Source organism: Rhinatrema bivittatum, chromosome 1 (genome assembly GCF_901001135.1).
Source record: "Rhinatrema bivittatum chromosome 1, aRhiBiv1.1, whole genome shotgun sequence".
In the NCBI taxonomy this organism is placed as follows: Eukaryota; Metazoa; Chordata; class Amphibia; order Gymnophiona; family Rhinatrematidae; genus Rhinatrema; species Rhinatrema bivittatum.
The window spans coordinates 621,687,184-621,703,913 of NC_042615.1; the positions used below are offsets into that span (position 1 = coordinate 621,687,184).

Sequence of the window (16,730 nt, forward strand, 5' to 3'; positions counted from 1 at the left end):
ACCTCTCCCCTCATTCTCCCTCCCCTGACAATCACCTCCCCCCTCATTCTCCCTCCCCTCACTGTCACCTCCCCCCGCCTACTGCCTACCCTTCAGTTCAGAAAACCTTTGTCTTTCTATTTCTGTGGGAACCCCCCCACCCCAACCTCCCCCCCAATCCCAACCCTTTAAATCAAATAATAACCCCCCACCCTCCTGCCCCTCCCAAGACCTGGGAAATTAAAACTGTTGGTGCTGCATGTGGTCTGTCCCTGGGCATCTGTGTGCGTTATGTAGCCAAATAGGGGAGGGCCTAACCAAATTTGCACTTCCAAATTTGTTTTGTGGTCTGGGGAGGGCTATTTTGGTGCGTTCCCGAGATCGTGCAAGTTTAGTGTATGTATTTGTGTGTGAACCTCCTCCTTCCCCCAAAAAACAACCCTATGAGAAAAGTTCTCTTAAACTAACCACCCCACACTCTCCTGCCCCTCCCCCCCAGCCCTGCGAAAAACAGTAGCCCAACCCCTGCCCCCCCCAGAGTTGCTGAATGAATGAAACATGCCCCCCCTCGTGACCCCTCCCCAAGATGTTCGCAATAAATTCATTTCCACCCCCCACCCTCCAGACTCCCCGAGACCTGATAAAAATGTCAGTCGGTGGAGTGGGCGTTCAGGAGCGGTCCGGGAGCGATGTATTGGCGTTGGTCCGTCGGCTGCGAGCACTGAAACGGGTTCCGACGGCCCTTTGCCCTTACTGTGTCAGTGGGGTGGAGCAATGGCAGCGGTAGGTCCTCTGACATAGTAAGGGCAAAGGACTGCCGGCTGCCAGTCCTGAAAATGGCGCCGAGGGGCCCTCGCCCTTACTATGTCACATGGACTACTGCCGCCATTGGTGTCCCCGAGTGGCATAGTAAGGGAAAGGCCGTCGGCGCCATGTTGATTGCTGGCAGCGGACGGCCGTAGTGCAGATGTGTCCCGGACCGGTCCTGGCCCCCCGCTGGAGCCTCCCGGACTTCTGTCAGGTTTTGAGTATGTTGTGAGGGCCTGGGAAGTAAATCAATTTGGCATGTGTGTGGGGGGTGTGAGGAGGGTGGTGGGTGTATTTTATCTGTAAAGGAAATAGTTATCTTCCGGCGAAAAAAGTACGCAAATGTGTTAAAATGGAAGTGAAATGTGGACCTGGACTGGCGAAATGATTAGTGTAGCGTGTGTTAGTGTAAGGTGTAACAGATGGCGTTTACGTCCAGCAGATGTCGCTGTTTTCTCGAAACAATTTTTTAAATCTATTTTACCTGTCACAGGTGTGACATATCTGTAATGTAAGTACAGAAGAACCTTCCTGTATGCGAAATGAAGGTTGTGTCCAAATTTGAAAGCAATCAGTTCAGTGGCTTCTGAGATTAGCGATTTTGTCCAAACTATTTAACATTTTTATTTATATAGATTTGTTTATATTCCACAATTTTCCAATATACTTTCAAAGCAGATTTCAGCCAGCACTTTGACATGGTTCCACACAGACAACTTATGAAACTGCGTGCTGTAGGTATGGGCCCCAAAGTGACTGACTGGGTTAAAAACTAGAAGAGTCAGAGGAGACGAAGGATATTGGTAAAAACAGAGTTCACTTTGAGAAAAAGGGGGGTTACCAGTGGCATATTAAAGGGATTGGTCCTTGGCCCGGTTCTCTAGAGATATTACGGAAGGGCTATTAGGAAAGGTTTATTCTTTTGCGGATGATACAAAAATCTCCAGTAGGGTAGACACCCTAAAAGATATGAAAAAATGCATGGGCACAATCTAAGCAAAGCTTGAGGAAAGGTATTGAGTCTGGCAGCTAACATTTAATGTTAAAACATGTAGGGTTATACATTTGGGTTGCAAAAACCAAGGGAATGTATAGTATAATGGGCAAAGTTTTTCTGTACACAAAATAAAAGCAGCATCTGGGGTAATCATATCTGATGACCTTACAGTGGCCAAACATGTAGAGGTGGTGGAGATGAGGACTGTATCAGAATTTTAAAAAAGCATGGACAAACACAGAGGGTTTTTGAGAGTCAGGAAGGGACTATAAAGCTGAACAGGATATGTAGATGGACAGCCTGAATAGGCTGTATGGTCTGTATCTGACATCTTGTTCTATATTTCATCTGAGATCAGATGAAGCTTGAGATCAAATAGGCTTTGTGGAATTGCATCAAGAATGAAACATAAAAGATAAGAACTTGCCATACTGAGTCAGACTGTGGGTCAATCAAGCCCAATATCCTGTTTCCAAAAGTGTCCAATCCAGGTCACAAATACCTGGCAAAACAGTAAATAGATCCCATGCTGCTATCATGCAGTGATATAATTAGTAGCTATTTCTTAAGTCTATTTGCCAAAGTGGACTCTGTCCTCGAAAGCTCATGCTTTCATAAATTGGTTAGTCTATAAGATGCCATTCGATTCCTGTCATTTTTGGTTAATAACAGTTTATTGACTTTTCCTCCAGGAATTTGTACAAACATTTTTTAAACTCAGCTATGCTAACTGCTTTAACCACATCCTCCGGTAATGAATGCCAGAGCTTAATTGTGCATTGAATGAAAAAGAATTTTTTCTGATTTGTTTTGAATGTGCTTCATGGCGTGTCCCCTAGTCTTTGTATTTCTTGAATGAGTAAATAACCAATTTACATTTACCTATTGTATTCCACTCATTATTTTATAAATCTCTATTATATCCTGCCTTAGATATCTGTCCTCTAAGCTTAAAGACCCAACCACTTTAGCCTTTCCTCATAAGGGAGCCATTCTGTAGGGTAAACGCCTGTGCCCCTAAACAAGGACGTGCTTAAGTGAACTGAGACCTGCTGCTATGCACATAGATTTAACTAAAAGTACAGGCCTAAGCAACAAAGATTAAGTCTTTAGCTATATGATTATTTTGACAACTTCATATGGAGACTGTGATTCACACAGAAGGGAAGAGCCTGTGATTGTTCTTTGTATCAGACATTTGTCAGCACCTCACACTGCGAGAAGAAAACCTTGGACAAGAACTGTGAAACATGTCTTTGGTTAAAACTTTGTATCCAGCTACGAATCCAGCTATGAAATTGGTATTATTCTGGCACTTGTTTTGCTGAAGGACTCTATGAACTTCATTAACCTGCAAGGGAATATTCATATGCATTTGGACTCAGATGACAATTTACATTCCACCAATCCTGTATCTATAGGTGGTAACATCCAATCAAAATCAATGTTGGACCTTATGGAACTGAATATACCAATGAGGTTTGGATCCGAGAAAAGGACTCTGAATTACCTAGATTTTGTTTTTATCCATGTGGATTATCCCAAGAATTCTGACTCCTGCAGTGAACCTGCAAGGAAAGACTGAGTTTTATATTTACTATATGCTCTGAGAAGCAGGAGTCTAGCCAACTATCTTTTGAAAGAATTAAAGCTAAGAACATCTTTACCCTATGTTGTTGTCCTATCTCATGGAGATGCTAAGACACCTTTGGGTTCTACCTGTCATCCACTTGCATAGGGAGCTGCTGGATTTGCCCCATGTCACGACAGCTTCCTGACTGCTACAGAAGTGACCTGGACTGATTAAAGGTGAGAACACACCTTTGGCAATAGCATAATTACTACGTGCAAAGTTGGGCTTAGATATAACACCTATAAGTTCTGTTTATCTTTCATGACAGTGCCTTGTGCTGTGAAACTGTAAAACTAAACCCAATCCAAAAAGAAAAGAAATAATTGTACCATATTAAAGCTTATCTACTTATGTTGCTATAATAAAAATTGGGTACCTTGCAAGTGTATTTAACTGCTCCCTAAAACTAATGAATTCATATCATAAGGTTATTGGTTAAATCTAGTAATCTACTGTAAGATATCCACACCAGATATTCCTATATACTGCAGGTCCCACTTTGTGGTATTTTTTACAGTTCCAACCCCTTTACCATATTGGTCACTCTTCTTTGTACCTTTTCCAGAACTGCACACAGTACTCTTAAGTGTGATCTCACCATGGAGCAATACAGGGGCATTAATACATTCACCGTTTTATTCTCCATTCCTTCCTAATAATTCCTAACATTGTTTGCTTTTGTGACTGTTGCTGTACACTGAGGATTTCGAAGTACTGTCCACTATGACACCCAGGTCCTTTTCCTGGGTGGTAACTCCTAATATGGAACCTAACATCGTGTAACTACAGCATGGATTCTTTTCCCCATGTATATCACTTTGCACTTGTCCACATTAAATTTCATCTGCCATTTAAATGCCCAGTCTTCCTGTCTCTTATGATTCTGCAATTTTTCATAACCGGCATGAGATTTAACAACTCAAAATAATTCTGTATTGTCTGCAAATCTGATCATTCATTGTTCCCTTTTCCAGATCATTTTTTCTCCATGACATTTTTTTCTCATGGGGCACACTGTCAAATGCCTTCTGAAAATCCAAATACACTACATCCCCTGGCTAACCATTATCCACATGTTTATTAACCCCGTCAAAAAAATGTAGCAGATTGGTGAGGCAAGACTTTTCTTGTGTAAATTCATGCTGTCTGTATATCACTGAATATACCCGGCTAACTTTAGGACAGCCCTACAGCCTGACCAGAGTTAGCCGAATAAGTTAAGCGGCTAACTCAGAATAACAGAGTTAGCTGCTTAACTTATGCGGCTAATTCCTTTCCTCCTCAAAAATCCTCTTGTCTGCCCACGGAACACCCCCTTTCTTATCCATCTAGAATTTAGACAGATATGGGCTAAATATAGCCACGTAAGTCATTTATACGGATAACTATTATGTTACCCATCCAAATGGCTTTTGAATATGGACCTCACTGTTTTCCCAGTCATTAAGTAAATTTGATCGTTGTTGCCATGTATCCCCACCACCGATACCTCTCGCACCAAATCCTGTATTCCACTAAGAATTAGATACAAAATGGATCCCCCTCTCAATGGTTCCCAGACTAACTGCTCCATGTAGCAATCATTTATTTCATCTAGAAACTTTATCCCCTTAGCAGGTCCTGATGTCACATTTACTCAGTCAATACTGAGATACTTGAAATCTCCCATTATTATTGTGCAACCAAATGTATTAGCTTTCCTAATCTGTTAGCATTTCATTGTCTATTTGTTCATTTTGACCAGGTGGTTGGGAGTATACTCTCACTGCTACACTCTTTCCTATCACACATGGAATTTTTACACCCATAAGGATTCCATTGTGTGTTTAGTCTCTTGTAGGATCTTTATCTTATTGGACTCTATACCATCCCTAACATAAAGCACCCCCCCACAAACAGGTTGAGCCATCCTATGATTGTGTTATAATTTCTACCCTGATATAGCAGTCTGCCATTGGTTATCTTCCTTCCATCAGGTCTCTAAGATACCAACTAAATCTCTCTCTTCATTCAGTGCTATACATTCTAACTCTCTCACATTACTTTTTAGATTTCTGGCATTAGCATACAGACATTTCAAAGTATGTTTTTTTGTTGGTATTAATCTGCTTATTTTACAGGGGCATTTTGGTATCTTTTAATTCAGGTGGTTCTTTACTTATAAGCATGCAGGCTATTGTTTTTATTGGAATCTCTCTAAATGGCTGCTCTAACTCCTCTACTATTTTAGTATCCTTTGAAGATATTCCTCTCTGAACCATGTGCTGCTGAGCGACTGTTGGCTTCTCCCATGTTCTAATATAAAAGCTGCTCTATCTCCTTTTTGAAAGTTAGCACTAGCAGCCTGGTTCCACTCTGGCTAGATGAGCCTTGAGATCCTCATAAGCCATCATATTCTATATTTCTATTATAAAAGTAGTTTTGTGCATACTAGCCTTACAATGGGTCTAGCAGCATATAAATTGCTAATGGAAATAAACCAGGCAGAACCATCAGCACTACTTATCAAATCCAATATGCACTCACTGAAATCATCTATCATGTGTCACACTCAAGAACACAATTTAAGCTTTGCCACATGAGCAATTAAGATTACCCTAACATCTTCTATCCTTCAGTTTTTATGTTCACAAAACTTTATTATCCATAGAGGCCAACATCCCCAGTGTTCTGGCTGCAGAAGAAAAGTCATTTATGTTCTGAGTAAGATAGTCAAGAATTCAAAAATGCAAATAATTTCAAACAAGATCCATGATAGTCAACCTGAGTCTTGAAAGATGTAAAAAGTGTTGCAGGGTCCTCAAATCTAAATTTTAAGACCCTCTGAATGTCACTCTGAGGTCCCGCTCACTGCTCAAGTGATTCACTTATTAACTAATAAAGGCTCAGTATCATCAAACCGTATAGTCCCCCTTCTACTAAATGTTAGAAGATCTTCTTGCCTTCTCACAAAATATATACCCAAAAATAGAAAAAAAAAATAAATGCAATAAAAACTGGCACTCCCTCCCCTTGCCATGACAGAAAGAATGCACAGCCACAATTAATGAATTATTTAAACTCATTAAACATTCAGCTCAAAAGCAGCATCCTTTAATCCAGCCTATAAATGTTTGCATATAGGTCAAAGTGTGTGCCAAAGGCAATAGCTGAAATGAAAGAAAAAAAAAAACAGGCCATTCCAAAATGTCATAAAATATACATTAACAAAAAAACTGAGCAGTACTTAACCTTAAATCTATTGAAATAGTATTCAAATAGTACCAAAGTATAATAATCCTACTCAATTTATATTAAAGACTGTGAAATATCATGATCACTTCCAGAAAGAGAACAGTTGTCAGATAAAAAAATGAATGCTCCTTTGTACAACCCTGAAATTATGACTTCGATACTTATATTCCTGCAACATACCGAACAATTTGATAACAAACACTTAACAGATAAAACGCTGTGCAGTGATTGTAGTTTTTTAATGTGTAAAGCAAAGATTTAAGTAATACAAGAGTTTACTAAGAAGGAGATTATTTACAGTCCTAACTCCAGTCATTTTTACATAAAACATTTCAGTGGACATTACCGAAGCAAATCCTTTTAGAAAATTTGTATTGGTGGCTATGAATCTGGACAAATTTACATTAGAAAAAAATCATCAGTTCAGTATTGTGAATATGAAAACCTTTCAGCCTTATCCAATCATACATTTATACTGAAGATTTAAATCCATTCTTAACTACTACTGTTCATTATGGTAAACATTTGTGTACATTCTACCATCTTGTCATTCATTATAATTATAGTATCAGTATTCTGAATTTCTGTACACTACACTACATGTTGGCTAGAGGACTAAAACTAAAAAGCTATTCATTCAGCCATAACAAATGGACATATTCTACGCAGCAGCTTGTAGTCTTTTTTTTTTTTTTTTTTATTCCTTCACCATTTGAAACAAAGACAACATCTAGAACTAATGCAGCCGAAGAAACCCATTCAAGCTTTATGAAAAATCCAAGGCAGCACCTTCAAGATCCAGCTTAAAAAGGGCCAGACATTTTTTGCATACATTTATATATCTCAATATAATCCTGTTCTTACCTGGCTATTTCCAGTAGTACCCGTGCTGATTTCTGCTGCTCCTTGACTTTCATTCTGCCTCTCTGCATCACGGGAGCCTGCATCATGCTTGCTTTGAGGTGCTCTCTGTTAAAGAAAGAGTTATTGAATTATATTTTTGGTGGAGCATATGCTTTAGCGGTAGTGGGCTTTCTGAGCTTTACATTCATTAGCACCGTAGTTTTGTCTTTACATTGCTTTGTTTCTAACCTCTAGCCTCAATAATTAGCATCTGAGACAGACTGCTTTAGCAAAATTGGAAGATGAAAGTATAGCATGTCCGCTGAGGATTATAGCTCTGCAAGACAAAGGATTTGCTGTAAGAGACAGGAACACCATCCTCCACCAGCTGTGCTCACATCACCATCTGAAATTTAACAGAACAGCAGCAAACAACTGTCATCCCTGCAATGTCACATGATCCTGCACTTATTTGAAACCAAAGCTATAACAGAAATTATTACTTTAGCTTCACAATCAGATGAAAGACACATGGCTTGTGAGTGACCAGACTAAAGTATATAATTTAATTTTACACTAATACCCAAATGCTTGCAAGACCTTATTTTCCAATAATAAGCACTGCAGCACAGAAGCATCTGTTGAAAAACAGCATGCCAATCTGCACCAATCCAAGAAAGAGAAGCACTCTTCTGCAGAAGCAAAATCTATTCTAGTGAATGACAATTGTTTTTGACATAAGGTAACTGACTGTACAAATATTATTTACAATTAAAGTTACAAATACAACTATTTAAGTGTTGTAACCACAAGCCAAATACCCGTAATTTATCACTGGTTAAACAGAAGTAATCAAATTATTTAGAATCAAAAAAGACCAGTCTTTAAAATCAGAAAGGGAGAGAGTTGAAAAGCACCTGACTTATTCTTGAGAATATATTTAGACATCAATTGTAAAAAGGAGCCTTAAAATTAGACCACAAATAAGTTCATAAACCTTCATTCTTTTATACTTTATTCTAAGTAGTCCAGAAACAGCCACCTACTATAAACTGAATCCAGTTACTTTCATTTCCAAAGGCTCCAAAAGCATTGCCATAACTTTGAAGTGGTGCAGTACATCATCTTATTAATAGTCAAAAAAGTATTTATTCTTTGGGTAGTGGTATAGTCAAAGCCACTGGCTTTCTGCAGCTGTTCATGGGTAGATCCAATATCCCTTTCAAATGCTTCTCGCCCCACATGTACTCCCCACAACGCCTATACCACCCTTTTTAAAACTCGCTATCTAAACTTATGTTACTTAATATGTATTAGTACCAGTCACAGTTATTGTTAAACAATTTTCTTAAATGACCTTTGTTTATGTTTCTCAATCTCAGTTAATGTTAAAATGTAAAATAGTATGACCCTTGTCATACTGTTCCAGTTGTTGTAATGTGAACAGATGTGATGTAATCCAATGAATGTCGGCATATAAAAGCAAATAAATAAATAAATAAATAGATTATGTGACAAGGTTTTTGACACTGTGGCAAGTTTTCGCAATTTTATATTGCTTAATATGCACAAAAATTGTATTAAGCAGAGTTATTTACTTGTAACAGGTGTTCTCTCTCTGAGGACAGCAGGATATCAGACCTCACACATGGACATGCCCACTAGCTATGCGCAGCCTGCCCCAAGTCACCATAAGTTAAGTGGGGGCCTCTTCAGTCTATTACTATATCTGAGAATTTAGAGAAACCAACTTCCAAAGGGAGGTGTGTGTTTTTTTGTGAGGTCGGATATCCTGCTGTCCTCCGAGAACCTCTGTTACAGATAAGCAACTCTTCTTTCTCCAGTGACAAGCAGGATGGGAGTCCTCACAGCTATGGAATCTCTATAGACTGCCCTGAACTAAAAAAAGAGAAAAATAACCAAAGAACGGTGCCAACAGGCAAAAACTGTTTTTGGTGGCAACAGCCCATTCTGAAGTCTGTTTTTTTTTAAACATAAGGGCAACCTGCAATGAAAACAGTAGGCCCTGTAGGAGATGGAGTTGGGTTCTACACCTCAAGACACTCCGCAGGACAGACTGGCCTATTGTCGCATTGTGAGTCCCCGTCCAGTCAATAATGCGATACGAATGTGTTGCAAGGAATCCAAGTTGTAGCCTTGCAGATCTCCTCTATGGGGGGCTGATCTTATGTGGGCTAGTGACACCACTATGGCTCTAACACCATGAACCTTGACATACCCCACCAGATTTAGGCCCACCTAGATATAACAGGAGGAGATGCAATCTGCTAGTCAATTAGACAGAGTGTACTTGGAATTGGTACCTCCATGTTTATTGGGGGTCAAAGGAAACAAAAAGCTGGATGGACATTGTAAGGGCTTCAGGCCACTCCATATAGATGGCCAAGGCTCTTTTGCAATCCAAATTGTGTAGCATAGGGGTCCCCAAACTATGGCCTTGAACTGATCCATGGAACTCTGTTTTCCGGCCTCTTGTGCTTTTTTATTCTACTCCCACCTTCAGGCATGGGAGCAGCAACAGAGGAAAGGCTGGTGGGGTTTCCCAAATTCTGCCAGTGGTAGGAAAAGCCACCAGAGCGCAGGCTTGGAAAGAGCAGCTAGCGAGAAGGCCAGGCGCCACCAGTGGTAGAAAAGTTGCTAGACCATGACCTTTGAAAGCTGCTGGCAGGGAGGCCAGGCCCCTCCAATCAAAGTTCCAGGAGCAAGGTACTGAGGTGGCACGGGAGAGTGAGAGTGAGAAGAAAGGGAGGATTAAATGGAAGGAAGGGAACAAGTGAGAATGAAGAGAGGGGAGATGGGAGTGTGTGAAAGAGAGGAAGATTAAGAAAGACAGGAGAGAGGAAAGTGAGGGGGGGTGAGTGGGAGGGTGACGGAGGGGTGAGAGGTGTTATGAGTGAAAAGAATGCAGGGAGGGTGTGTGTGAAAGATAGGAGGAGAGGAGGGGGCAAGAGGGAAGAAAAGGGAATGGAAGAGACAAGCTATTATTGAAAAACCTGTAAGATGGATAAGTCACTAGGCCTGAAGCTCACTGACTCAACACACCAAATGACCACCATTAAAAATATGACCTTGTAAGTCAGGTATACCTTCTACATGGCAATAAACACCATTTGCACTGAGGTGAACTCCTAATTGGTCGGCAGACCTGACTCAGAAAGATGCAGAAGGCAATCAAGCAGTATATGGGTAGAGCAGGATAAAGGATCTAGGGCCTTTCCCTCATACCAAAAGACAAACCTAATCCTTTTCAAATTATAGGAGATTTTGGTGGAATCCTTCCTGGAAGCCAAAAAATATGAGAAAGATCCTCTGATAGATTTAGGGGTTGAAGAGCTACCTTCTTAACATCCAAGCTGTGATGGCCAGGGATCAGACGTTAAGTTGAGTCAACAGCTCCCAATCTAGAGTGATGAGAGTTGAATTGCCCAACCTGACTAGATTCCTGGTGGACATCTCCCCATATGAGTGGAACTTAAATTTTTCCCAATCAGTAGGGAGCTATGAAGATCATAGTTCCCCAGTCCCTTCTTAGTATCAGCAAGTTCTCTGTCATTAATGTAATTGGTGGATACACATACAGAAGACCTTGTCCCCTTTTTAGGAAGAAGGCAAACGAGGCTAGCTTGCCTTCTGTTCCTCTTCTGGAAAAGAAGTTTGGGACCTTTCTCTTTAGAGGGGATGCAAACAGATTCACCACAGATATGCCCCACTTGCGGAATATCTGGATTGCTACCCTGCTATTCAGGGACCATTTGTGGGGGTTCCAAGACTTGAATCAGTCAGTTTGCCAGAATATTTTCCTCACCTTGTGAATTGTTCTTGACCAACCAATCATCTAAGTAAGGAAACATATGCGCCTCCAATTTACTTTAATGTACAGCCACCACCGCAAGGCATTTGGTAAACATTCATGGAGCTGATGCTATTCCGAAAGGCAACATATGATATTGGAGGTGGTGGTTCCCTACTATGAATCTGGGATGGATTTATTTATTGTGCCCTCCAAGAAGTTCAGGGAGGGGGTACAATATTACATGTACAAAAATAAAACACTATAGGAATATGTAATATAGTGACATGTCAAAAGACAATAAGCTGGTAAAGACAATTGCTAAGAAGTGCTGAGGGCTCTATAACACAATGCAGAGTAGTAATAGAATCGACATATAGTATAATGGGCTCTAAGCCAGGGGATCAAAAGCTTTCTTGAACAGGAAGGTCTTAAGTGCTTTCTTAAAAGCTTTGGGCTCCTTCATGCTGCATATATTGGCTGTAGGTAAGGAGTTCCATAGAAAGGGGTCTGCTGTAGATAAAGCCCTCTCTTGTGTCTCGGCTAGATACAGAGCCTTGTGAGATGGAATATCAAGAAATCTCTGGCTGGATGACTGGAGTGTGCATATTAGAGTGTAGATTTTAAGGGTAGCAGCCATCCAAGGGGAGGTTACATTATTTAATAGGTTATGAATCACAACTGCTAGTTTGTATTGGATACACCAATAAATGGGGAGCCAGTATAATGACTGGAGAATAAGGGAAATATAGTCTCATATTTTGGCACCTGTGAGTATTCATACAGCTGAGTTTTGGATGATTTGTATGGATCATAGGTAGTTAGTTGGAATAACAATGTATAGGGAGTTATAGTAATCTAGACCTAAGATTAATGATTGAAGAACAGTACAGAAATCTTTAGAGTTGAGAAGTGGTTTTACATTACGTAGCAAACAGTTTGGAAAATGAGGTTCGAACTCCTGATTTAATATGAGATAGCATTGAGAGGGTGGGATCAATAATTACTCCTAGGTTATGGACTATTTTAGATATGGATATAGTGGCCATCAAATGTAAGCACAGAGGAAATGTTATCAGAGGATAAAACTGGAAAGAATGACTTCTTTAGTTTTATCAATATTAAGTGATAGTTTGTTGTGACATAGCCAGCAGCATATTGTTGAAAGACAGAGTGATGCAAATTGAGTAGTTAATGATCAGGAGGACTTTAATGGGAAGAAAAATGGAATGTCAAGACTGGCCAAGAGGTGGTAGAGCGGTGTCAGATAAATGTTAAATAAAACAGCTGATAGGGCTGAACTTTGGGGCACACCTATCTGGATGGGAAACCAAGATGAAGTTTCTGAATTTATTCTGATCTGTTGAGTATGCTGTGAGACGTAAGATCTAAACCAGGCCAAGACAGTTCCAGATATTCCCAAGCAGAAAGAAGGCAATGTAAAACGTCGTGATTTATGGTGTCAAAGGCCAAAGATATATCTAACATGAGTTTGTATTTCTTCCCTGAATCAAAGACTCACCAAAATGTATTTAAACTAGAAAGGAGAAGAGATTATGTTATCGTATTTCCGAAAGCCAAATTGCTACTGGTCCACTATAGAATGTTTATGCAAAAATTCTGACAATTTACATAAAAGAGCTTCAATTACTTTGGCAACGGATGAAATGGGATGGTAATTTGAAAGTATTGTCGGGTCCGCTGAATATTTTTTCAAAATGGGTCTAATGAATGATTTCATCAACGAGATTAGTAATTCTGAGGAAAATGATAAATTTACAATGCTAGTTACATAGGCACCTATATGTTCTGAGTATCAATTTAAAGAATGCAATAGAACAAGGGTTCAGGGGCAAGTTGAGAAACTCATATTTGTAATAATCTGGAGAATTTCAGACTGAGCAAGAAAACTAAAATGGTCCCATCTAGTCCCACCCAACCAGACAATGTCGATAGGCACAGTGACATTCTTTAAAACAAACAAAAAAAAAAAGAAGCTACCTTAAAAAGCGGCAGTCTTATCAGCAAAATAAGAAGAAAACATCTTGCACGAGGTGGTACCATATCTCACAGACAGAGAAGCATGAGATGACTTTGGGAATTCAATAAGTTGATGTATTGTGTGAAATAGCTCCCTGGGATTGTTCATGGTTGCAGACATCCGGTTGTAAATGTATGATTTTTTTGTTCTGTTTACTGCAGCTCGATATGGCGCTAATTGATTTTTATAGGCTACAAGATTTTCAGGGGATGGAAAGATCTTTGTGTGGTTATAAGCATACATTAGATCTAAAGAGCATACCAAGTCCCCCTTTTTCTAGAAGGGGAATCAGGGTGCCCAGAGAAACCATCTTGAACTTTTCCCATACCAGGTACTTGAGATCTAAAATGGGACATGTCCCCTTGTTTGTTTTAGGATCAGGAAATACTTGGAGTAAAATCTCCACCCTCTTTCCCCTGATGGGATCGGTTCAACTGCACTGGCCTCTAAGAGGAAGGCGAGCTCCTTTAGCAACAGCTCCTGATGCTGAAGAAGTGACCAAGCACTCTTCAAAGGGCAATTTGGAGCAGCAGCCAATAGGTATAAGCTGTATCCTTTTCTGATTATACTGAGGACCCAAGTGTCTAAGGTAACGTACAGCCAACGGTTTCAGCCTCCCTCTAACAGGAAGTCCTCTGGCATGGATAGTGAGATACTGCTCTCCCCGAACCAGTCAAAACACCACCCCAGGTTTTGGCTGGGGTGCTAGCTTTGACTTTTGGGTCTTCTGTTGTCTCTGATGAAAGCAAAGTCCATGTTGATAGAAATGCTTTCTTGGTGCCCTGTTCAGAAACCTCCTGGTTAAGGAGGATGATCTGGAGTGGCAGTGGAGAGACTTGAAAGCATCGCACAGTGGTCCTTAATCTGAGCCTCAGCTTCCTTGACCTTAATTGCAGCAGGGATTCTCTCATTCAAGACATGGTGAGCCTTTCCTAGACATTCTGTCATAGGTTTGAGGTCCATGGGCACTGATATCACTGCAGAGACTCTCAATGCTCTCTCAAAAACATCAAAGGTCGACTGGATCATTCGTTTTCCACACTCCACATTCTGTCCAGAGTCTCCAAATGCATCATGCTACTTCTGAGGAAGATTTATTTTCCATCTACTTGTGACCTCGCTTGGCCACTGTTGGAAACAAGTTACTGGGCTTTTTGGACCCTTGGTCTGACTCAGTATGGCAAGTCTTATGTTCTTATGTTCCTTCACACTGTTCAGTAAGTCTCACATATACTGGCCTATGAAGACATTGCAGGATACTATATGGGCACTGAGCATAGTCTCCTGAAAAACATTTCTGCCAAGCAAGTCTAGGCTATAAAGAATCCCTCACCAGGGGCACCAGGAATGGGTTCTAGACCACTTGGTCTTCTTGAGATCAGATTCAACCATCACCAATTGGTGAGACAGCTGCTGCCTCTCAAATCCAGGAGCATTCAGGAAACAATATATTGTGCCCACCTTCTTATTAACCAGAGTCATGGAGAGGGTCTCTCCCACATTCTCATCTGTGCTTCCCAAAGGATCTCATGGACAGGCAAAACTATGATATCCTTTGGGAGTTCCACAAGCTAGAGGATGTCAAGTATCTTGGCCCTGGACTCTTCAGTTTACATTGCAAGAGGAGGAATGGCCTCAGTCATTCTCTTCATAAAATTTGTGAAGGAGAGGTCCTCTGGAGATCTTCTCCCTTCCCTTGGAGGAAAGGAGTCCAAGGGGAAACCGGTTTACCTCTCCTGATTAGAGAAGTCATCGGATCCATAACCATACCCCTAAAAGCATTCAGAGTCTGGTATGTTGGGGGCCTGGACCTAGACCTCCCCTGTCCTCAGAGAAGACAGTATTTATCTGGGAAGGAAAAAATCCCCGGCAAGCAGGAGAGAGAGAGAAAGTCTGCGACTCTGTATAAAACTTGAGAATGAAGGGATTCCAAGTGGCATGCAGTGATGTGGACATATTTAAAGCTTCCAGAATTTCCATGCTGAGCTCCATCTGATGTCACTCACATACATGCAAGGACAGTCATCCTGTTTCTCCTCAGGGAAAAATTGCCATTTTTCTTTTAAAGTTCATCTTTAAAACCAAAAATTTTGTCTAACCTTTGTAGTAAGTATGCATTAATTTCTTCTTTTTTCGCCCCTTCACCTCCCGTTTCTTTCTATTTTCTTTTTAGTCTTTCAACACAGAATATGATGGTAGGTAAGGAAAAGAAAGCTCATCTAGTCTATTCATTCTTAATGGAATACCATTGACTCATTTGATCTCTATACTTTCCTTCACTTCTTTGTGACTAGGGATCCTCTGTGCTTATCCTATGATTTTGTGAATTCACTAGTGTTTTTGCTTCCACTGCTTTCTCTGAAGGCTATTCCATGAACCCTTCTCTCTTTCCATGAAGAAATATATTTTGATGTCTCTCCTGAATCTACTCCTTGAAGCCTATCATGACCTCTTGTTGTAGAATTTCCTTTCCACTGTAAAAAGGTTTGCTCCTTATGCATTCTGCCTCTTCCTGTTTTTTGTCCTCTGACATCAATCTCTCCACATTTCCTATCTATTCTCCTCCAACTCCCTTTGCCCCATTTCCCCATTTTCTTCTCCCTCATACGGTTACAGTTCTGCCTGCTGTGCAGCCTCCCCTCCACCAGAGGTTCTCAGCGAGAACTGTGCAAGTTACCTCCTTTCTGATCACCTGATGCCCCAATCCCACTTAACCAAGTCTCTCCAGTCCCTCAGTGCCTCTTCATGGAGTCACCTTGGCTCTTTGACCTGGCCAGCTTTGTCTTGCTATATCTTGCCTTATGGCCTACCCAAACCTCCTGTATGCACTGTGGCCTACCCAGGCCTTCTGCCTTGCCTAGTGGCCTAACCAAGCCTCCTCTTTTGCCTTGTGGCTTATCTGGGCCTCCTGCCTTGCTCTATAGCCTATTTTGACTTGTCTTGCTCTATGGCCTAATCTTGTCCTGCTGTCGCTGAGGCCTACCTTGACTCCCTGACTTGCTCTACAGCCTTCCAGGCTTTCTTGCCTTGTTCTACAGCCTTCTAAGCTCTCCTGCCTTGTTCAGTAGCTTTCTGGGCCTAACTATCCTGTTTTGCAACCTCTGGGTCAACTAGGTTTACCTTGCTCAGTCTTGTGCCCTATTGGGCTTTCTTGTTTCCTGTCCTTGTCCTGTCAGTCCAGTTCAATTCCTGTTCTATTTCTTAGGCCTTGCCCTTGGTTCGTGCCCAGCCAGTACCTATATCCAGCTCCTAGCCAAAATGTTTTGCAGGAGACAAGCCCTACTGGCCCCCAGAACACAAGGGCTCGACTTGCAGGGGAGGGGGGCTGGTTAGGCAGAAGACCATCTCCAGTCCTGCCCTGCAGTCCTTTACTACTTCTCTGGGG

The 16,730-nt window shown here is 41.1% G+C and overlaps 1 protein-coding gene across 1 annotated transcript in view; it reads right to left on the reverse strand.

Annotated features, from left to right (window-relative positions):
* The window catches only part of LOC115073295 (adenomatous polyposis coli protein-like), a 459,579-nt gene that overhangs the window by 80,112 nt on the left and 362,737 nt on the right, over positions 1–16,730 (reverse strand). The window contains 1 exon segment of the mRNA XM_029571606.1: positions 7,515–7,619. Within this exon segment, the coding sequence (XP_029427466.1) occupies positions 7,515–7,619 (105 nt within the window).